Source organism: Nuphar pumila, chromosome 14 (assembly GCF_984573655.1).
Source record: "Nuphar pumila chromosome 14, dmNupPumi1.hap1.1, whole genome shotgun sequence".
In the NCBI taxonomy this organism is placed as follows: Eukaryota; Viridiplantae; Streptophyta; class Magnoliopsida; order Nymphaeales; family Nymphaeaceae; genus Nuphar; species Nuphar pumila.
The window spans coordinates 85146000-85170764 of NC_143262.1; the positions used below are offsets into that span (position 1 = coordinate 85146000).

The 24765-nt window shown below is 37.5% G+C and overlaps 1 protein-coding gene across 3 annotated transcripts; it reads left to right on the forward strand.

Annotated features, from left to right (window-relative positions):
* The first annotated feature begins 1202 nt into the window (after positions 1–1202).
* Positions 1203–24439, forward strand: LOC149817204 (ubinuclein-1-like). 3 transcript variants are annotated; one of them, XM_089987656.1, is made up of 14 exons: positions 1205–1249; positions 1346–1616; positions 4093–4182; positions 4375–4467; positions 6738–6814; positions 13781–14384; positions 15992–16091; positions 16173–16282; positions 16395–16481; positions 18743–18868; positions 18944–19045; positions 19126–19173; positions 20101–20202; positions 23797–24439. In XM_089987656.1, exons 2-14 carry the CDS (start codon positions 1428–1430, stop codon positions 24271–24273), a joined length of 2205 nt encoding a protein of 734 aa, XP_089843782.1. In that variant the 5' UTR covers positions 1205–1249; positions 1346–1427; the 3' UTR covers positions 24274–24439. The 3 variants fall into 3 exon arrangements, with proteins under 3 accessions (XP_089843781.1, XP_089843782.1, XP_089843783.1); XM_089987655.1 differs by having other exon boundaries at positions 1203–1249; positions 18743–19045; XM_089987657.1 differs by lacking the exon at positions 19126–19173.
* The last annotated feature ends 326 nt before the right edge of the window (positions 24440–24765 follow it).

Genomic DNA, 24765 nt, shown 5'->3' on the forward strand with positions numbered 1-24765 from the left:
GTTTTTCCTTTGAATTATCCAACAAGAAAAAAAAATTCCTCCAAATAGCAGATGCATATGCAGGAAGGAATATGTTTCTTAATCCACCCAGTATAACCTACCATAAGTGCTGCTATTTGGTAGAGGGGGCATAATTAGAAAGTGAAATTATTTGGTGATGAAATAAATATATGTGACAATATATTGCATTTCAAAGATATTGGCGTCAGATATTTTCAACTTTCTGCTAGAGCCATTACTATGTTGCTTAACTGAATTGCTTTTCTCAGCCATGTTATTCCAATGCATCTCAAGTGTCTCACAATGTAGAACATCACATGGCAAAAAATTAAATGAACATGTTTACCACTGACAGGCAATTAAATATAATTAACGAATAGCAACAGTATAATGCACATGCATGGACTTCCTAGAATGCATCATATATTTGTGTTGTAGGCAAAACAACTTGTGGAAGATACAAATCCACCATCAATTCTCAAAATCAAAGGTAGATAACCAAGATGGCATCTAAGGTGTCATCATGCTATAAGCACGCGTGACATCATTGAAGGTCCCCATAAAGGCATTGCATAACTCAACATGTGAAGGAAATGCACAATAATCCTGAAAGCAAGACCACCAACTTTATAATTCATCATCAATTCAAGCAAGCAAAGGAAACCACATTGAAGTTTGAACACCAACCCTAAAATTTTCCATTGAACATCTCCTCATAACAATAATAATATCACATTACAAAAGAATAATTGACGCAGCTTTTAATTAGCTAAAACAACCAAACCAAGAAATGACAGTGTGGCATAATAGAACCATAAGAATCCAGAACTTATCCATATTGAGGTTACACTTATACCCCTTTCTAAAATACCATCCTTTGTATTCATCCAAGACAAATTACTAGTGACAAACCAAAGAGAGAAATCTCAAGAATATGACCAAATCAACTCCTTTTATAAGCATGGAGGCACCTAAATTTATTATTGAAAAAAATAATATTTGTTTCACATATTGGGCAACCCAAAAACCAGAAAAGAAAGACCCTTGACCTACAAACCCTAGGACTCAAACCCCAAAAGATTTAGGTGCCATTAGCCAAAGGCCCATAGTGTGTGGAAAAGAATGCCCTCTCCGAACACGATCACACACAAAGGAAAAAAGCGGGGGAAAAAGGAAGGTGGTAGGACAAAAAACAAAGAGGAAAGAAACTACTGATCCATCCATCAAAGCATCAGTTATCTAATCAACGGTGAGTGCAAATGAAAACCCTAATTTTTCATGCTTTTTATTTTGTTGTATTTCCCAATTTTCTGAATTTTGTATTTCCAAATTCATGATATTGAAGATTTTTGTGCCCTAAGAAACCAAGAATGGATGAGATCGTGATGAACCCGAGGGCTTACTTCTAGAGAGAGAGAGAGATAGAGATGGCAGAGGATAAAGCGAAGGGGGAGAACCAGAGACTGAGGTTTTCGGTTGATCTGCGACCTGGGGAGACCACTATTGTGTCATGGAAGAAGTTGACCAAGGAATCCGTCAAGGCGGTTCAGCCGGCCACCGGCGCCGAACCGCCCGCCGGATCCCATCCAGCGCTCGAGTCTCGAATCGCACCGGAGGTAATTTTTTCCTTTTATCCGTTTTTGGATTTTGTTGTTTGATTGGTTCTGTTTGGTGTTGTTGGTGCTATGTATTCTTTATATGAACATGTCGGTTTTGATTCTGATGCAAGCCTGGCTGCTGAATTCCATAAGAAATTGCAAATTTTTTATCAAATTCAATCAGATGTTGTTTGACGGGATGGTTTCGATCAAATGGTATTGCTAGTTACACAATAACTAGTTCTACTTTTGGTCGGTGGTACTGCTGAACAAGCCACATTGTGGTATTTTTTACTATATAAGTATATAGAGCAATAGTTTTATTGCATTCAGATGTTGTTACTGTTGGAGGAGTGTGGAGTCTGATTTCTACCTTGATATAAATCCCTATTCTCAATGGATTTTGGACGGTAGTTTTGTAATTTTACCCAAAAATAGGTTGCCCTATACTCCTTGTATTTAAAGAGGGCAATCCGTCTTTGTAATGTGTGTATCTCAATCTTAATAGTGAAACTCATTGCGGACATGGATATAGGCAACTCTTGCCAAACCACGTAAAATCCTTGTTCTTTGTATGGTTGATTTTTTCCTCTTCCCGTTTTGTTTATTCGACCTATCTGTGTTGAGTCGTTCCGTAACAGTTACAATACACATCTTGTTTAGGGTGTACAAGAATCATTCATATGGGTGCTAAAATTTTGTATTCAATGTCTAAGGAGAGACTTCAGATGTAATGCTAAGCTCAAGTATTATCTAGTAATCTGGAAAGTGTTGTGTTGAAATTTGCTAGAAAAACCAATTGAGTTTAGTTCTATGTATATAATTGGTGGGCAACCCCTGATTAGGGATGCACAAGAGTCGGGTTGGATCTGAGCTTGGGCTGGCTCGGCTTGGCTCGAGAAGAAAGAACACATTTATAAAAATTTTCAAAGTTTTTTTTTTTTAAACTTGTGTCAAAAGCACTTTTTGAAAGAAATTTAAGTGGTGGGATTTGAAATTTTGAACCCAGGTCACTTTCAAAAGAATCCAAAGACTTACCCACTAAGCTAACACCTCTTTTGTATTCATAAAAAAGAAAAATAATATACATATATAAAATCTAATTTTTTTATATAACTATGTGAACTGAGCTTAATCCGGTTTATCGAGCCTAACCGAGCTGAACTACCTGTTCAAGCTCGGCTCGTTTATGTGTACCAAGTTTTTTGAATGAGCTCGAGCCGAGCTTAAATGGGTCAAGTCCGAGCTAGCTCGGCTCATTGTGCATCCCTACCCGATTGATCTTGTAGTATCAGAAACATTGGGATTGAGTGTTGTCATTGTCATTCCCATGACGTGACACGACTTTAGATACAATGGTTTATGATTGCTTTACACTTCACTTGTTTGCATCCAGGGAGTATTTGCTACTCTCTCTGAGTTGCATTTGTTTTCACCTGAATTTCAATCATAGAGGATATGTTGTTCAATTTTGATTTTATAACATTTTTTTTAACCATCCCACACAAGTGTCCATTCATCTTTCAACAGTTCAGAATATTGGGGTTGATTATCGCTATCTTAGACCGAGGCTGTTGATGATGTTGTTATTGCCATTCATTTGTCGATTCTTGTTGAATAATCTTTGAAAATTTGCACATGGTTGTTGGATTCTACATTATCACCGACATGCTCTTCCACACAGCAATCTAGATTCGATGCAAGTGCTAGATGCATGCTCTATACTTTGGGGCAGTATAATCTTTTTCCCTTCTATTTCTGTCTTCACACAAGATAGGGCATATTTATAAGATCCCGATTCTTTAGTTATATTTCATATAGAAAAGTGCATTGGCTGCATTCTAAGTCTGCATCATGTCAAGAATGTGGTGATCACAATAACTGTGAAGAAATAAGATTTTAGCATGAAGTATATTGTTGGGGTAACAGTGATCAGGGCGCAAGAACCAAACCAAAGTTGATTTTATGTCATTTGTACAGTTATATAAAACTTTGGTAATCAGTAACAAGAATAATGATTCTTTAAGAGAAAAATGCTGGTTCACCTTTTGCAGGCGCATATTATGAATCTCCATGTTTACACATACTCATTTCACTTTGAGCCTGCTAGGGAGTTGAATATGAAAACTAAAAAGTGGCTGTGCCATCATAGTTACTTTTTGTCTTCTCCTAAGCAGAATTAAGTTAGATAACTGTCAATGAGCTCTTCCTGGTATAGAATTTGTTGGAAGTGTTAAAATGCATGTCCTGTATTTTGGTTTGGGGCACTATATTCTTTCACTTCTAGTCGTGTCATCACACAATATGTAGGGCATTTTTGTAAGATCTTCATTCTTTAGTACCATAGCAAATAAAAAGTGCATTAAATAGTCAGTTTTCCTCTGCTTTTGCATATATGTAGTTTGCGGTTTGCCTATGTTCTCAGTTATTGATTTTCGGTTCTCATGAAAAAGAAAGCTTATAACATGGTTGAATTGAACATGATGTGCCACAGTCACTTGCTGGGGATCATGAGCTAAAGGATGCAATGCCCCCACAAAATCGATTTAGTGCTGTTATAGAGAAGATTGAACGGCTATACAAGGTATCATGTTATATCTTTGCGGTTTTGAATCTTTAGCCGTGTTTATTTTCTCTTTAAATTTTGCAGCTAGCTAAGGAGTTGGTGTATGTGGCCTTGAATGATAGACCTAGTGTAGATGTTCATTAAGCAATAATGTAAGGAACTTCTACTTTTTGCTTGATGTTTTTTTATCTTAATCTACTATGGCTTTAGGGTGCACAAAGTAGTGATGACGAGGAGCTTGATGATGTTCCTGATGATGACCAATATGACACAGAGGACTCTTTTATAGATGATACAGAGCTGGTAAGTTGTTCATCTATTCCTTGATGTCATAGTGATGCCTTTCACCCTCACTTCTAGGGAGATTGATAGTATGATGATACCACTCAATAGGTGCCTTGTAGTGTTGGTTCCCATTGCATGTTCTACATAATGCTAAGTTCCACTGTAATTCTCTTGCTATTTTTTTTAAATAATAATAACCACGTACAATACTTTTTAGTATTTTCTTCATAAAAAATCTCATAGTGCAATAACTGAGACAATGAATCTTAGGTTTCCTTGCTTATTTTAATTACATAGGTATAAACATTGATAATGTGATATTCCAGAGGGACTTGATTGTTGTCTGAAATAGTACATTTGATCTTTTTGAGATGGTCAATGATGAATTTATTCTACCATTCTACTGAAAGTCCTTGCTAAGTGTACAAGATTCTCTATTGACATTTGGAATTGGCTATTCAATTGCATTAAGCATGTATTTGAAACTTCCAAGTTCTTGGTGGAGTTTTCTCCAATTGTTATCCTCAAATCCATCAGCTGGGGTTTCTAGGAGGGAACATGACACAATTGTCAAAGTGGCTCAATAAATTATGGCCTTTAATAAAGGGCATAACTTATAGATGACAAACTGAGGAATTAGGAGATCAAAATCAAGTTCTGAGAGGAATGGATAGAAGGAACTCGTGATGCATGGATTAAGGCATTTTTTCCCCTTGTCCTCCTTTTGAAGGACACATTTGTAGATTCAAACCTCTTTCCAAATGTTTCCATCTCTATTTAGTGGTGCCATGGATAAAACCTGTAGGATAAGTGAATATTGAATGTTGCTGAGGTTTGGGACGGGGAAATGAGTTCACAAAGTCTTTTCTGAACGACCCATTATGTGGATTTAATCCTTTCAAAATAGTTTTCTTTTTCTAATGTGACTAGAGAAGAAAATGTTTCCGGGAGGTCTGAAGAAAGCAGCAGGGTAAAAGGGTGTTGATGGTTAATACAGAACTAAACAAGCTTTCAAGAGGAAATTTTATGTAATCTGAGTTTAGTGAAGGATGGCTAGAATGGGTGTTTTTGGAGAAATTGGGAATGTGAGAGGCGGTGGAGAAGTACTACTTCAGGCACGTTTGGTGGACTCCTGCTATGTTGCCTACATGGTATTGACTGTCCATTCCTCCCAGAAAAGGTAATGTTGGTTTGGGATTCATGCCTCCTATGAGGACCTTTCACTGAGCGCATGCCATGTTTATCTTGAAGAAGGGATTCAAACAGCCAGGTGCACAGTTTTTTAATCTGAGAAAGGATCAACTTGCTTCTCTTCTGGTTTTGTGCTCCCTTCTGATATCTGTTTAGGATGGTGCGTTCTGATCTTGAGGTTGTTCAGGTTCGGTACAATGTGTCTTAGAGACTGTTTCTCAAGCCTGGCATCCAACTAAAGGAAGAAATGAACTCCGATTTGGATACAGTTGCTGAAGTCAATGTGTGATTCTTTAGATTGCAAAGAAATTGGCAATGTATTGAGGATGTTTTTACTCATCTATGAGACCTTTGTGAGGGAATACAGGCCTACATATGCCAATGTGTAAAGGAAAAGTGGCCTGGAGCTGACTTCTTTTGATTGCCAATATCTATCAGTAAATGTCAATAATTACTAAACAAAAGTTCCAAGAATATGACGTGCTCTTGGTTGATGTCAGTTGTATAGTTTATGGAATATGTCTCTTACCAATAAGTAGGCATCCCATGCATTTTTTCTTACTTCATGTGGCTTATTTGCTGCATTGTTTTCTATGGTACACATGCATAGACATGGAAGCTCATGAAAAATGCTAACTTAGATGTTTATTGGTCTCTTTTACTGTTTTGATTGTTAATCATATTTTGATTTGGTGTTTTTTCTGTAGACTTGATCCCTGTTTGTAGTTTAGTCATTTTTTGCTGAGAGAAATAAGATCAACTTGGAATCTAATCTGCTTGCTTGTTCATACTGGTTGATGTCCTATATAGAAATATATTTATGATGGAAGCTGCAATTAAGCAATTATAATTGCTTATTCTGAGTCATTTTTTCTACTTGGTCTTATTAAGCAATTATAATTGCTTATCTGAGTCATTTTTTCTACTTGGTCTTATTTCCATGTATGAGTTCTAGTAGATTAGTGTTGCCTGAGACCCTTTAAATGGATAAGTGCCAAGTGAATGGCCTTGTTAATTTAGTGCTGTTTTCAAGAAGTACGTTTTGAGCAGATGGTACGTCTTTCCGCTTCCCACTAATAACTTTGTCTTATTTCTAGGATGAGTATTTTCAGGTTGATAAGTTGCAAACTAAGCATAGTGGCTTCTTTGTGAACAGGGGGAAGTTAGAAAAAATGTAAGCCTTCCTTTTTCCTTCTGAATTTTGTTCTTATGCACCCTTTCTACGGTATTGTTAGTGGATGATTTGTTCTAGTTTAGTTAGGAAGTCTTATTGTTTCTAATTTATTTATACTGTGTGTGTGCTGTTATCTATTGACATTGAATTGTTTTACAATGTGAAAGGTCACATTTTGTTTGGGTTGTATTTCTAGATAGCATTTAATATACCTGCTGCTTTACTAGGTAGAGGTAGGGACCTGAAAACTTAAATCCTGTATCAAGTCTCCTTTACTTTTAGCATTTTAGATCCTTATGTAGGAGGGTGTTTGCTTTTATTTTATGATGTCAATGAATGCAGCTAGCTGCATCCACGACTTAGTTGTCAAAGGTGGTAGGCACTGCCTAGGCGGTGAGCCCCTAAAAAGACTAGGCGGACTAGTCGGTACGCCAATTGAAAGCAAAAATACACAAAATCTGTAAACAAACTGCTAAAAATAAGAACAAACATGTATACAACATAAAATCAATCAACAATAAGCAATAGACAAAACACATGTTGTCGAACACAGTAAAACAATTATATTGAATAACCTGCTCAAAAAAATTAAGAATAAATGAACAATTGAATAAACAAACCATACAACTAACAATGTGAATAAACAATATACAAAAATAAAATCATGTACACAAAAAATTAACAACAATAGACATAAAATAAACAATAAACAAATAAGAAGATGGACATAGAGGTAGACGTCGGGCTAACCTGGCTAGGTCCTTGACATGCTGAAAGCCAAGATGGGATTAGGTTGGGGCTAATTTATTGGGCTTGGGCACTAACCACTGCCTGTTACCCACATGAAGGGCCAGTCAGGTCAGTTTTTCTGAGAGAGAGAGAGAGAGAGAGAGAGAGAGAGAGAGAGAGAGAGAGAGAGAGAGAGAGAGAGAGAGAGAGAGAGAGAGAGAGAGAGAGAGAGAGAGCATCTCCCTGCCAATGTACAATGAGAGATTCTCCTATTGCTAGGTGATGCACCTCAAAGCCTCCTCCTTCGATGCCCAAGACCACCATGCCATCAGGCTCGCCCTTGACTTCAAGGAGATCAAGCTCAAGATGACCCCCTCATGATCACCACTACCACCACCACCACCACCACCACAATAATAATAATTATTTCATCATCCCAAACATCCGTGTGAGTGACAGGCTTAATGTAGGCTCCAACTAAACTAGCAAATGGCGAGAACAAGCGAGAGGATCAGAAGGCTTGACAATCAATTGGCTTCCAAACCAACCATTCTGATGAGGATGCAGTGAGCGTCATGAGAGACGATGTTGGTGCAGCAGCAATGGAGACTGAATCATCATCTACACCCAAACCCTCTCTGCATGTGTGTGAGCAGGAAGGGTGGAGAGCGCCAAACCCTACGGTGTCTGTCAATGAGGGCTAGCAGGCTGCAGTGATGATGGGCCGGCGATCTTGAATGCTGGCCCAAAACAACAAGGTAGAGGAGGAGGCTATACTACTTTTATTTCAGAGTTGCAGTGCCTAACTGAGGAGGGTCTGACTTGCATATATGGGTTGGTAACTTGATATTAAGGCCCGATTGAGTATCATCTGTAATGAAGTATGCGGAATTACAAGAACAATGTGCAAAGGTACATACAAGTCCAAGAGGGGACAAAACAAGGCACGATTCAAGCACAAAAGTGCATAAGCATAAGTCCACTATGGGACAATACAAAGAGCCAACAAAGGGCTATACAAACAAGTAAAAGAATAGGCACTTTATTGATAATATGCTTTGAAAAAGCATTGAACAATAGGGAGAAGCACATTCCCTATTTATATACAAAACCAAGGAGGGAGGCCATTGGGAACTCCCCACATAGAGTCGTCGGGGCGCTCCCAACGACTCTATGGTGGGGAGCCCCAATTGCCAGGTAAAATACAAAATAAAAGAAAAATAAAATAAAATAAAATAATTAATTAATAACTGTTTCTAATAAACAATTATTATTACAAGTGAAAAGACCAAAATACCCCTATAGGGCATTAACTATTACAATACTTGAGAATATATAAAATATATGAATATGTATATATACAACAACAACAACAACAACAACAACTACGCCTTCATCCCAAAACAATTGGGGTCAGCGATATGAACCAAAAAAGAAATTCATTTTGGGTCTTCCACATGAATCCTTTTCCTCCAATCATTTCTATCCAACGCCATGTCCTCGGTGAGGTTCAAAGCATTCATATCCTTTCCTATCATCTCCATCCAAGTCTTCCTAGGCCTACCCCGACCTCTTTTAACTAATATATTTTCCCATTTCTCCAACCTTCTAACTGGAGCATCATTAGGCCTTCGCCGAATATGTCCAAACCACCGTAAACGATTCTCTCGCATCTTATTTTCAATGGGTGCAACACCTACCTTCTTACGTATCTCTTCGTTCCGAATCTTATCTTTTATTGTATTTCCACACATCCATCTAAGTATCCGCATCTCAGCTACACTCATTTTTTGAATATGATGTCTCTTGGCAGCCCAACATTCCGTACCATATAGTAAAGCGGGTCTAATAGTCGTCCTATAAAACTTTCCCTTCAACCGCAATGGCATTCTACGATCGCACAACACTCCAGTAGCACTTTTCCATTTCATCCACCCAACCTTTATCCTATGATTTACATCTCCATCAATTTCTCCATACTTTTGAATGATGGATCCCAAATATTTGAAATAATCATTCACCGGTATATCTTGCTCACCAAGCTTCACTACACTCCCATCACTACTTCGTTGCTTACTAAACCAACATTCCATATATTCAGTCTTACTCTTACTCAACTTAAAACCTCTAGCTTCCAATGTCTGTCTCCATAATTCTAACTTAGCATTAACCCCAGCTCTAGACTCATCAATCAAAACAATATCATCAACAAACAACATACACCACGGTACATTTTCTTGAATTGATCTCGTAAGCTCATCCATCACTATCGCAAATAGGAAAGGGCTTAAAGCAGATCCTTGATGTAACCCAACCGTTATCGGAAAATTGGTTGTCACCCCTCTACAAGTGCGGACATTGGTTACTACTCCTTCATACATATCTTTAATTATACTAATGTACTTGAGAGAAACACCTTTCTTCATCATTGTCCACCAGAGAACGTCCCTAGGTACTCTATCGTATGCCTTCTCTAAATCAATAAAAACCATATGCAAATCTTTGTTCCTCTCTCTATATCTTTCAATAAGTTGTCTAAGAAGATGTATAGCTTCCATAGTTGATCTTCCAGGCATAAAACCAAATTGATTCTCCGATATCATGACAACCTTCCTCAACCTAGACTCAATCACCCTCTCCCAAAGTTTCATAGTATGACTCATGAGTTTTATACCACGATAGTTTGTGCAATCTTGTATATCACCCTTATTCTTATATAAAGGCACCAAAGTACTCTTCCTCCACTCATTAGGCATCTTATTTGTTCGCCAAATCAAGTTAAAAAGATTTGTCAACCATTCTAAACCTTTCTCTCCCAAGCATTTCCAAGCCTCGATAGGTATACCATCTGGGCCAACTGCCCTTCTTGATTTCATTTTCTTCAAAGCCTCTGCAATTTCTTTCTTTTGAATCTTGCGCATGAAGTCACGATTTATCTCATGAAAAGGAATGGAGAAGTCTCCAAGATCTTGAGCATGACTATCATTAAATAGCTTATCAAAATAATCTTTCAATCTCTCCTTAATCTCCTCATCTTTGACTAAAACCCTTTGCGTTTCATCTTTGATACATCTAACCATACCCAAATCCTTCGATTTCCTATCTCTCATCTTTGCAAGCCTATAAATATCCTTCTCGCCTTCTTTGGTATCCAACTTGTCATAAACCTCCTTATATACCTTAGCCCTCGCGTTTCGAACAACTTTTTTAGCTTCCTTCTTTGCTATCATATACTTCTCCAAATTCTCATTATCACGACTCTTACTTAGATTTCTATAACACTCTCTTTTAACCTTAATAGCTAATTTGACATCCTCGTTCCACCATGATGTATCCTTACCTATTGGTGCACCGCCTTTAGACTCACCCAATACCTCCTTAGCTACTTTTCTCATACCACCCGCTATCTTATTCCACATTGATTCTGAATCCTCCTCGAGAGACCAATCAACTTCCTTAACTACCTGCTCTACAAACATTCCTTGTTTAGCTCCTTTCAGTGCCCACCACTTAATTCTAGGATCTATCCTATGTCTATCCCTTTTGCGGCATTGTCTAATTCTAAGATCTAAAATTAAGACTCTATGTTGTGTAGCTACACTTTTTCCTGGTATAACCTTACAATCGATGCAACAACCCCTATCTCTCTTTCTAAGTAGGAAAAAATCTATCTGACTCGTATTAACCCCACTTTTAAATGTTACTAGGTGAGACTCCCTCTTCCTAAACCAAGTGTTTGCTAAGATCATATCATAGGACAAACAAAAATCTAAAATCCTTTCTCCACTTTCATTTCTTTCTCCTATACCATAGCCTCCATGGATATTCTCAAATCCATCCCTACTAATGCCTACATGTCCATTAAGGTCACCGCCGATGAAAAGCTTTTCTCCATAAGATGTCTCTTGTACTACTCCATCTAAATCTTCCCAAAATTGATGCTTAATGGAATCATCTAAACCTACTTGAGGTGCATAAACACTAATAATATTAATAATATCCGTACCTAATACTAATTTAATAAGTAAAATTCTATCACCCTTCCTACGGCCTCAACTACATTATCTATAAACTGACGACTCATAGCAATCCCTACTCCATTCCTATTCCTATTTATTCCTGTATACCAAATCTTATATCCCCAAGGTTCTATCACTTTAGCTTTCTCACCTACCCATTTGGTCTCTTGAAGACATAAAATATCAATCTTTCTCCTACACATAACATCTACTAACTCTACCAACTTACCAGTTAAAGACCCTATGTTCCAAGTGGCTAACCTAATTTTATGGTCTTGGACTAACTTCTTTACCTCCACCCGTCCAACAAAGTGAGGGAACCCTTGCCTATTTGACACCACACCCGGGCGCCGGTGTGACGCGTCGCTTCTGGGCGACGACCTAGCAACCCTTGCACATTTATCACTGCCTCCGGGCCTAGAGAGTACAACGCGTCGCTCAGTAGGGAACGCCCCAACGAAATTCTCATATTGGTTCATTTTCATAGGATATGACAAAGTTTTTATGCTGGCTGTCACAGGCCTACCGCAACCCTCCTCCTTTATCCGGGCTTGGGACCGGCAGTGTATAACTACACAGGCGGAGTTTTTATATATACATACATATATTTTAACATCATCCATACCCAAGCTTACCAGAAAGCAAATTGAGTCGAGCTTAGTTTGAGTAACTAGGCTTGGGCAAAATTCGCTACCCAAATCCTGCCATTAGCAAATCAGGTACCCAAAAATCTGTTGGGTACTTACCATGATCGCCACCCTTAGATGAAGGGATGGATGTTGATGCAGAAGGCTCCTTAAGAGGTGGCATAGGAGGCACTGAAATGGAAGTGCTAATATACATGTCTACTACAATCGAAGAGAAGATGAATTACTCACAACCTTTGATTTTTGCCAAATATGACTTTGGGCCCTTCCATCTGAGGTCATTTGCTTTTATTATTCACATTGACTGGTTCTTCAAAATCTGGACATCATCCACGTTTATTCTTTCTGAATGCAACATTTTTATTGAAGTACTGAGGATATCAATCAACATTTGTTATCGGTAGTTAGGACTTGTATGTCTAAACATGTCTAAAGAATTGGTGAGCCTCAGCAGCGTATTTTTGTGTGAACCATCACATTGGGTTCTTCCATACAAGACCTAAATCAGAGTTAGCTGTGTGATTTCTATTAGGCATGCCTTGCCTTCTTGTCAACTTGGCGAATGCACTGCTTGGACTGCACTATGCCCTTGCAACCAAAGCTTACAATGTTTACAAGATCAGCTTTTAGTGTCTTTCTTGTGGGTTTTCTGCAAATGATACACAATGCATGTTTTATTTATATGATCTTATGCTTCAGGAATTCAAATTAAACGTTGTTTGTTCATTATGTGAATCATGTTGACCAAAAGGTTCACAATCACCTGTACTGCAGGTGGTCCTATCTTCCACCTAAGTTGTATAGAATAATAATTCCAGTTAATTCATGCTATAACTGATGCACATGTAGGCATCTGTATTACACAATTATGTTCATGAATTGCCATGATTAACATGTACTCATATGAAGAACAATCTTCAGCAAAATGAATTACTAGCACATTCGGTCTGTTCATGGATTTTGGTCCATGAGTCCACGTAAATACAGGAAAATGCACATGTTACCTATCCATGTTTTGAATTCTTTTGATTCTGCAGATACCTTTTATCTTCATCTTCTTTTTGGTTTTTCCTGACAAACCATTCCTTTAGCAGCACTTTCTACACTTCTCTATCAGCTTGCCTTCTTGAAGCATGATGATTATACAAGGATGTTGGGATTATTACAAAGAAATTACTATGCCCTCTCTCTCATGATTGTTCTTTGGGATTATTTTGATGAATGACCCATCTTGTGTATTGTTATTTGATTTTGTGGATCTTTCATGTTGTCAACTTTTCATTGACGTGCGTCCAACAGCTGAATAATTTTGGTAAGCATTGGAATGCATTTTTTAATACTATTACTTCATATCATGAATATCTTGTCCATAATTGAATGCTTCATTTGCAACTTTTTTTAGTTACTTGATGCATTTCCCTAATTGAGATCTTTAGCTTTGTTTTGGTTCATTTGGTCTTTTTCATGCTCTACCTCTTATTTGCAATTTACATGAGCATTTACAGTTATCTAATGATCTACAACTGGAAGTTCGTTTTCAGTTTTTTTACTTTTAATGTTTTTCTGTCCAGAAATGAACCTTTGCCATCACCTAATCATCAACCAAAGAAGCGTAGGAGGAAAGATTTAAATAAAGCAACTGGTGAGAAGGAAACTGAACATATGCCAAGGAAACTCGTAAAAATGGGTGGCATGCGGATGAAAACTGCAGCTCGAAATGCATCATTGGTGGTAAACAAGCCATCAATCCCACTTACAACTGCCTTAGCTGGCAATGAGCTTTATCGTGATTCAAAATCCTCACAGAATCCTCCAAATAGTGTTGTGCCTCCCAAAGCAAAGCATGCAGATGCAACCATTAAGTCTGAAGATTCTTGGTCAGCCCAATTGCCAAGTAGAGATGCTTTTGCCTTTCCTGTGGAGATTAAAGATGGTGAGAAACAAAACATGGGAACTATCCTTACCAGAGATGTTGCTGAACACTCAGACTCTGGGCATCGGGTTGTTCCTGAAAAGGGTACCCCAGTTCAAGTTGAGAACCTATCCAAAAAGCCCATCAGAGATACTCATGAACTTGCTATGACCTCCAAGATTCGACACAAGGAAAAAAGTGGGAAACATTTTGATTTAGCTGGTGTGCACTATAGCAGTGGGAAGTATCCAATGCAAAAATCGGTGAGCGTTCAGCTCTGTTTAGAGCTATGTCACATGGATACTTAGCACATGTATTTCGTATTGACATGACACAACACTCTGACACTTCATGGACACAGTTAAACCAGTTCCGGACACAATCAACATTTTTTCATTAACTTTATTTGTTTCTTTTTATGATCTTGATTGCTTATTTTGTATTCATTTGAGTTCTTTTTCTTTTAAAAATTACATTATGATTCAATGTCAGTAAGTTTTTAGTGAGAGTGATTTTAGAATTGCAGTTATATATATATATAGTGTGTGTGTGTGTGTGTGTGTATCACCATGTCCCCGTGCACCAAGCATATCCACATCACGTCCCGTTCTCGCATGTGTCCATATGACGGATTCAGAAATATGTATGGAAGATACAATGTGAATCGCCCCTTATATTTTCATTGACATGGCATGGATGCAATATCATGATTTTTCAGTGTTTTAGAAAAGATATAAATTTATGTTACCAGTTCAATTGGACTTTAGCAGATTTTCATATCTCTGAAGTTTGAACTAGTTGTCTATAGTATTTCTTCATCTCAGTGTGCTTAGTGTGTTGACATATTTGTACTAGTTATTTCCACCATAAACGGTTGACAGTAATCTTTTACGAGGATGACTGGGCAAAACATCTAAATTCCAAAAGAATGATTTGTAAAAAATGATCACAATTAGATAATAATTCTGTGATTCAATATCAAGATAGCAAATAAACAAAATTGAGTTGTTTAATCGATCATTTTCCCTAGCTGAAATTCTGCAAATATGGGAGTTGTGAGTCAACGTTCTAGAGGATTCTATAAGTATAGTTGACGCTAGAACAATATAGATTTATTTAATTCCTTCCCATGGGATAGGACTCTTGTTAAGGCCTTGTTATGTGCTAGGATGAAATCATGCATATTGATTTCCTTATTGTTTCTTTTGCTGTAGAATATTCTGTTTGATGCCTTGCATGGTTTAAAGAACAGCTAGTCAGGATAATTCTTTAAATTTTCATTTGCCATTTTTCATTGCCTTTGTGGTTGTAAATTTGCTTTGTTTGTTTGTAATTTTCATTGTCATATCCTCTTTCTGGTGGTGCCCTTGCTTTGGTCTTACATAGTATTGTTTATAGCAATAATCTTTTACCGTATACTAATTTACTAAATTCTATCTAAAAGAATTAGCTTGTGTATTAACACATGTCTATTTTTGTTTGTTAAGTTGTGACATATCATCTTGGCAAAGTCATAGCTGCATAGGGGTTCCTAATTCCAGCTAGAGTAGATATTATTGGGGCTTGTTTGTTTACTTTTAGATTGAATTGGTACAGTGGATTGGGGAGCAAACTAGTGAATCTCAAACGGACTCAGATTGGACCAAGTGGATTTTGTTCATGCTTAAGTGGTTTGGGTAATTCAGCCCTTAATAAACCAATAACCAAAATTTGGCCAGAATTTGCAATGAACTCATTGTGTTTGGTAACTTATGGACTCATTCCTGATTCTGTGATGAAAACTTTGTGTTTGGGCAAGTTGACTGATTATTTGAACCTCAACAAGAAAAATGTTGCTATTTCAGCTCATTTTCTTCCCTCATATTGGCAGAAGTTACCATCTATGGTACCCAAGGAAGGTTCTGGATTAAGAACAAAAGGGACAATGTTAGAGCGAGCCATTCGTGAGTTGGAAAAGAAAGTTGCAGAATGTGAGAATTGTTCTTATCTTCAATTTTTTATTTTGGGGCCTAATGGTGGTTTCATATTCTAATTGGGTGCCTTTTCCACAGCAAGACCACATACCGTGGATTTTCACGAAAATGATGCTGCCGCTCAAGGTGTTAAGAGGAGATTGCCTCGTGAAGTAAAGCAGAAACTTGCTAAAGTTGCCAGATTAGCGGTAGCTGCATAACTGGACTTCTCCATTTTGTGTTTTTTTTATGCCTTCTATGGGTTTAAGTACATGAATGATAACCTAAAAAATTAATGGAAGTCTTGTTTTGTAATTGCAGCAATCTAGCCAAGGGAAAATATCAGAGGAGTTGATTAATCACCTTATGAGCATCCTTGGACACTTAGTTCAACTCAAAACTTTGAAGGTAACATGATTATGTGTAATCTCGTGATCTAATTCAAGCATGATCATGTCACTGAAGGCAGGTTTGCAGAAATCCAGTAGATTTGTCTGAATTGCCTTGTTTGTAGATGTTCAAACATGTTCATGGGACTATTGCAATGTTATGTGTCTTGCGTGTCTCAATGTTCATTCATGATTGTGTATGTTCACCTATGTGGTGCATAGTAGTAGTAATAGTAACAGCAGTAGTAGTAGTGACCTGCAGGTGGCAGTGTTGGTTCTTTTTTAGCATGCTTTTCATTTGGAGATCACCACATCAGCAGGTTAATACTTTTATGTTGTAGAACTTTAAAAATTCTATCTTAAGAGCAAGCATGCAGTATGGAAGCAGGAGAAATTTCAAGCATAAGTCATGAGTGCTATTTTTGAAATTTCAAGCATAAGTTCAACAAAGAAGTTGGCCTTTTCTTTAACTTTAATTTACAAACATCATCCAAAATTTGTCTTTGACTTTGCTGATGTGTACAACGTTGCTAGGGAGACTTTGTGGGCAGTAAGTATGCTGAGAAAACTGTGCAGCTATTGTACTCAGGATATTTCCAGTTCTTTCTGTTTACTTTATAGTAATATAGAGGGTTAGAGAGCAAATGTGGTGTATCTTGGTAGTATGCACTAGCAATGTTTAGAAATCTGGATTTGTTACCATTGACTAAGTCTAGACTTGGGAATGATTCAGCATGATTCTACAGCTTGCTTGAGACTTAGACAAATGAATCACATTTTCAAAATTGGATGATCTTTTTTTCCTATTTTATTTGATGTACTTTTTTTTGGTTAACAACATGGTAACTTGCTTACCTGGTAATTTTATTGTGGAAATATCAGAAATATTGAAGAACGAGGAAAACCTCTCTCTCTCTCTCTGTCTGAATTAGAATGGGAAGAAAGATTTTTTTAGATGCTTTTGATAGTGAGCTTGTGATGCCTAGGATTTCCTGGCTGCTTTCTTCTTCCCCCCTTCTTATATGTTCCTTTATGGTTTTGGAATTTAAGCTGTGCGGATAATATACGAATAGCTCCTGAATTTCTTTGAAGGGGGTTGAGAAGATGGTGTAAGAAGGAACATTAAATGAAATGGATTATGTTAGTTGACTCGATGCACTCAGTCAGTTCAAAAGGTTTCCTGCCATCATGTTGGTTATTATTTCCTCACAAGCAAGGGTTCTTTTTAATCTCTAGATTTGTTACTCTGTTGATAACTCAACTAAAATCCCAGCTTGAGTTGACAAAGTTGTTTGGAGTTGGCTGCTTGACAAGATTAGCATTTAGCAAGATTCCAACATGTCTTTCTAGGTGGCTAAGTTTTTGATGAATCCATATCATTGTGTAAAATGACTCAGAACCTTCTTGAGTTGGTGAAATCTTCTAGTGTTATTAGTGATTATTGAAATCTCTTTTGGTGAATCAGATATTTGTCTGCCATGTTTTTATGTAATCAATGACACTAAAAAAGACACGGTTCTAAGCTATGTCACATGGATACGGCTATTTTTATGAAGTTTCCAATATGAATTGTACATAAAGGGATGCAGAATGGGACTCAAAATGGAGTATCTGTTTGACATAGGTTCTAAGTCACAGTGTATTTTAATCAGGGTTCTAGGATTTATGGCATATTTTTGCTTAAATGCTAAAGGGTGTGAGTTAGGTCCATGTGTCTGGTCTTGTCAAGAACTCAGTGTGTTCTATGGATGGGAGGTTTTATGTTATTTCTGAGTTAGGAGTAGTACATCTTAGCAAGCTGGTCACTAACTTGGGTGGTCTGCCTGGCGAGTCAAACACCATAGCATGACCTTAAATGAGATCTGACCTGAATGTGGCAGTATCTTTTAGGGTCTATGGGGATGTGGGCTTGGATTTTAGTAATCTAATTAAAAATTCAAGTTTAATGGCAGATGTAGGTCTTGGGTCTACAGTATACAAAAATATCTACGTGCAGGACTTCTTGTGTTAATCTCATGTTAATGGAGGTCTTGCTTATGGATTTATTATCCTTGATATGTTGTCTTAAAAGAAAATCACTACTTTTTGTGGATATTTGACCTTTCAATATAGCAGCCATTTCTTAATTCATAGCTAACGTGCTTGTGCTTGGTTCGTTTGCTCATATTCTTGCTCATAAGATATCTTTGTATCTCCAAAATGTAATTTTAGATAGATTATTCAATTATTTGATTATTTTATATGTAGCTATTAAGCTAATGATGCACCTTGGGTTATTAGAGAAACTTGAAAGAGATGGTTGAATTGGGACTCTCAGCCAAACAAGAAAAGGAAGATAGATTCCAGCAAATAAAGAGGGAGGTGACTGAGATGATAAGGGCACGTGTGTCCTCATTAAAGTCCAAGGTAGCTTTATTTGTAGGCTCTGATTGCATAAGCATCTATGATATCAATAACCAAACTGCATTATCTCTTGTCCAGGAAGCACTTGGTTCTGATGATAAAGAAGCTCTTAAAGGCAGATACAAACTTGATAATGCGACAGAGGACAGACTTTGTGATCTCTATGATCTATATGTTGAGGTGCCAAAAACATGTCTAATAAGACTCTTATCTTACTATTATTTCTTGTCTTTCTTTTGTTATAACAATTCCCATTTCAGGGGATGGATGAGGACAAAGGACCGCAAATGAGAAAGCTATATGTTGAAGTATTTCACTTCACTTTCTATAGTCTGCTTTTTAAGAATTTCATTTCTGGTCTTGGTGGTGCTAGTGCCATCTTGAACAAATTTTGCAACTCCACCTCATCCTGGCTTTGCTGTTGGTGCAATGGTGCCAGAAATGGCCCAAGGCTACAGTCTTGCCCATATATACTCTATATTTGTGCATTCCCTCTCTCTCTCTCTCTATATATATAATATGGGTAATACATCCCTGTTAAATGAAACATGCTAAATAGGGTTTTCAGGCTTTTTCATTTTATTTTTAAATTCTGACCGTACAGATGTGATCTATGTACTTGATTTTATAGAGAAAAGCTCTTGAAGCGTTCTATTCCGACACATGGGTGGGTTTTATAAGGTTAAAAAAATCAACGCTCCAGAATCCTTGTAATTTTTTGAGGCTCCAAAACACGGTCCAGGTGTGGATTCCTAGTAAATCAACCATGCCCAACACATTCATGGGGCCAAAACCGCAAAAAAACACCGGAAAAGCCGAAAAACCCATTTAGCATATTTCATTTAGCATGGATGTATTACCCTAATATATATAGGGACTGTTTGGAATCTCGGTGCTGGGATGGGCGGTTATGCATTTGGTGTTTCCGAGGCAAAATCTTGGTCAAACACCCATGGTGGTTCCGTTTGGAATTTCGGCGCTAACATGGGCGTTTATGCATTTGGGATGAGAAGTGAGGCCCTTTCTCCTTTGTATTTACACTAAAGGATGGATTTGGCAGGTGGTAGCTGGCAAAGCTGCTGCCACTTCCTCAAATGCATAAACTCCATAAACGCCCATCCCAGCTACCGATCCCAAACAGGCCCATATATATATATATAACTTCACTTATGTGCGGTACTAAATTTAATTAATTTGTTAATGTTTCTATTTACAAACTTTGATTCCCTTTCCAGCTTGCTGAATTGTGGCCAGAGGGTTGGATGGACAACCATGGGATCAAACTAGCTGTCAATAGGGCTAAGGAGCGGAAGAGGGGAACGTATAATCTTCAGCAGGTACTAGTGTTTCTCGTATCTCTTATGCTGACCTTTAGTGTTCCTATGTGGATTTTGTAGCTCTTCTTTTCTGCCTGATTCATCAAAGTTTTCCCGTTCTTCAGATAATTGGATCTGTAGAATCATCTCTCTCTCTCTCTCTCTCTCTCTCTCTCTCTATATATATATATATATATATATATATATATATATATATATATATATATATATATATATATATATATATATAGAGAGAGAGAGAGAGAGAGAGAGAGAGAGAGAGAGAGCATAGCTGCTTGGTGAGTAGGTGCTTGAGCTCCTACTTAATCAAGCTGACTGTCCATCGTGCGTTTGATGGACAGTCACACACAAAGAACAAAACAAAAAAACTCATCCAAAATGCTAAAAAGATGACTTTTTATGCCAAAAATCCTTTAGCGGTGCTCAAAAACTCCGCTAAATGTCCAAAAGATGCGCACATCATTACAATTTTGTAATGATGCGCACGTCCCTATGTCTTTGAGCGCCACTAAAGGTCCCAGCAGAACTGGGACCTTTAGCGGCACTCAAACAGAGCTGTTGAAGGATATTTTAGCGGAAAAACTCGTTTTGACGGTTTTTTTGTTTTGTTTTTGCGCGTGACCATCCATCAAGCATGCGATGGACGGTCCGCTTGATGAAGTCGATGCTCAAGCACCTACTCATCATGCAGCTACACTCTACTCTCTCTCTCTCTCTATATATATATATACATTCATTGCCTTTTGCTTGAACCCATAATTCAGCTATATTATTATTCCCTTCTTGAGCTTCAAAGTTCAAACTGATGTCCCACATTAGCAGTTGATGGTTCAGTTGGCTGGTTAAATTACCTACTTTATGTAGATTATGTTGACACTGTTGTGCTCTCTTTCTGCTACATGCACACTAGCAGCATGTATATGGCATGGACTAGTCAAATCACAGACTCAATGTTTCTGGTTGAATATAATTCAGCTTTTTGCTAATCGTTCTTTTCATGAACTTCAAATAATTAGATCCTCTTGCAAAAGTTGTTCATGGTTTTGAGAAGTGATTACAGCGACACTGACTGGCGTGCTTACATTTGGTGTGTTCTAATCTGTCTTCTATCTTGATATGTGTCTGCATATGTGCATCCATATTTAATTTAGCTAGATGGATTGCTCAATGCATTGTCCAAAACATTAGCATTATTTCAACAATTTAAATACTAACATTGCGATGTACCACCATGTCTGACCTGTTTGCATTGTAGACGAATCACTTATGCCTCTCCCCAGACAACTCACTTTTATCTTCATTATCCTGTCTGGTTACTATAAATATCATGGTAGCTAGGAACACTGTATAAAATATCTGGTTATCACGTTAGCCATAAAGAGAGCAAATAAAATGAGGGTGGGTTCACCAGACTTGGGCGAATGTTGAGTTAATCTGCCTTTTCAGCGAACTCACCAACACAATGGCTTCACATGGAATTTACTTCTCAATTTCAATCAGTCTTCTGCTATGCTCTTTGACTTGTTCTTTGTTTTCAGTTTTTTTTTGTTTGTTGCTTTAATTCCTAACAGAGGGTGATATCCTATCACCCTCTCAAACACAATTTTGGCATAATTCTTCCTATCATTGATAAATTTTTATGTTCCTCAAAAGTAAAAACATTGTGGGGCTAATGGGCGGAAAAGGCAGTGATTCATGGAAGTTAGACATGTTTTCCTAACCATCGATGTGTTAGGCTAAAGGCTAGCCAGCTAAAAACAATGCCATTTTCATTTGAATTGGAAACTTGACCAATGAACTCTCTCTCTCTCTCTCTCTCTCTCTCTCTCTCTTCTTAGTTTGGTGCAGAATACCTGCACATTTCTAGATCAGACTAAATTGGTTGCTCACCGAATATGAGGAAACCAGTTGGTATGATGTGCAATTACCTGTAAAACCTCATAAAGTTTTAACTTGTGATAACCTATAGCTAATCAGATATGGCTTTCACAAAATGGATTTGGCAACTTTGAAATTCCAAAAATGTACGCGCCTGTTCTAATCTAAAAATTAAGTGAGACCCATATTTAAAAAAGGTAGACCCAAAGACAAAATCTAAAAAAATAAAAAAACTGTTGATTAAAAAATGGTAAGGGATTACTTTGTCAAAACCAATAGAAGACCAAATACAAAGGGATTAGATAATGGCTTTCCAACAATAGATTTAGTAACTGCTCTCATTGTCAATATTATTTCCTAATCCTTCATGTATATAAAACTTGTACGCGTTGTCTATCTATCTTCTAAAACTTTAAAATTAAAGGTTACCCATAATTAAAAAGTTAACTTTTCTTAAATAAAAGACCAAAAGAAAGAGGGGTCTCCATGTACATGGAAAATTCAAAACCCAAAAGGGAAAGGAGAAAGACGACACCATATCCTAAAACAAACAAACATAAAAAATAGATTCAACAGAGCGAAATTCCCCCCAAAAAACAATTCTTTGCGCTATTCATGCAAACCATCTTCTCACATGAATTGATACCAAGAGACATAGAGGTTTGTTCTAAATAGGAAACAAAAGACTATTAACCCAAAAAGGAAAGGAGAAATAACAATATTAAATCTTGGGAAAAACAAACATGAATAAAATAAGCAAATTCAACAAACCAAAATCTCCCAAGAAACAAATCTTGGTACTGTTCCTTTAAACCGTCCTCATATGAATAAAACTAATACAAATTCATATATCAAGAGACACAGGTTTGTTCTAGAGAAAACCAAAACACACACTATTAACCCGAAAAAGAAAGGAAGCAGCAGCACCAAATCCTGGAAAAAACAAACATGAATAATACAAGCAGATTCAACAAGGCAAAATCTCCCAAAAAAAATCCTTGTATTTTTCATGCAAGCCATCTTCTCATGTGAATCAAACAACTACAGACTGATAATACAAAGAGGCGTAGAGGTTGGTTGTTAATAGAAAACCAGAAGGCATACATGGCAGCTTAATTAAGATCGGTTTCTTTAAAAAAAAAGATGGTTTAATTAAGATCATAAGTATTAAATATGAAATTCATAAAATAGAAGTATTAAAAAACGTACAAATTCCAGAAAATAGAAGAGCAAAAAAAAAAATAACAATCACAGAAAAAAATCTTTCACCATATTTTTTACGAAAAACCAACCACAATACAAATTCCAGGAAATAGGAAAGCAAACAAAAAAAATTCTTTCATCTGATTTAAAGTGAAAGTAGTGTGGTCTTCTGGTGGTGGTGCTGGGGTTTCCGGTGATGATGGCCTGAAGGTGTGGATTTGGATGTGATGAGAGAGAGAGAGTTTGGCATGTTTTTGCTGATCCTTCTTCTGTATGCATGCGGGAAATAGGTTGTGGACTAGTCAACTTGTGGATAGGCTGAGTTATTCAAATCTGAGTCCTTGCTTGCGGACTTCAGTAACCTCTTGTTGAGGATTTCCCTTTTGCATTTTTTATTGATCTTCTTTTAGGAAACTCTTCATCATCTTGCAGTCCTGTTGCATGTTCCTTTCTTTGTATGTCTTTTAACTTTTCAGTTGCAGTTTAGGATGTCATATTCAGTGTATTTTTCAGGACAGAGAAAGGATCAAGAGGAAAAAGTTCTGCGTAAAGGCAGATGAGAGCATGAGTGGGGGGAATGTTGTGGCAGAACCTACATCTTTTGCTCATGCACGTACTCTGCAAGAGAGACCTGTTGCAGATTCAAATTCTCAAGGGACTGTATTTCTTGAGAACCAAACGCTACCAGCACCACTCAACAGGAGCTTCAATGCATCTTCAAATGGGGCTTCTCTTGCTAAGCTGAAGCCAGATATGACGAAGGCAGGCATGGTTACTAGTATGGATGACACTGAGGAGTGGCACAAGGTCGATATTGCGGTTTTGAAGAAGAAACCCAAGAATAAGGCTGAAATAGAGCCAGGGGGCAATGCAGAACTCAGCAGGTTTGACAAGAAGGTGACTAACAACCTGAGTCTAATAAGCAACCAACAGAAACCCAGCACCCAAGTTGTTGGTTCTCAAAGTGGTGGGCCAATAAAGAACAGCTGAGGGCATGCATTTAGATCCCCATTTTACTGTTTTGTAGTTATTAGTAATATCTGGTGAGGAAACTTGCTTTCTTGTTTATAAATGTGGAAAGTTAGAGATGTAAATTGTAGTCTTGGTGCATTTTCATCCTCAATTAATGCAAATATTTAACGATTTTCTGACAACAGTTTTGGTGGTCAATGACCTCCTTCCATGTTACCATGTTCTTTCCCTTGGACAAACAAATACTAGTGCACTCTGTGAGGTGCTCATTCCTTGCTTCTGGATATGGTCCCAAAAATGTGCAGACTCAACAGCCCTCTGATAATTATCGAGGGAAAATCCCCTGTCAGGTGGTGGGTCTGGGAGAGATTAACTGTTTTTTTGAAAGGCAAGCTGGGGAGATCAACACTCTGCCTTATGGCCTACCCCCAAAAGATTGCCGCTCTCTTTGTCCAACAAGGAGCTTGCTACTTCAGGCTTAAGGCTAAGTCTGCACACCACAGATATCAA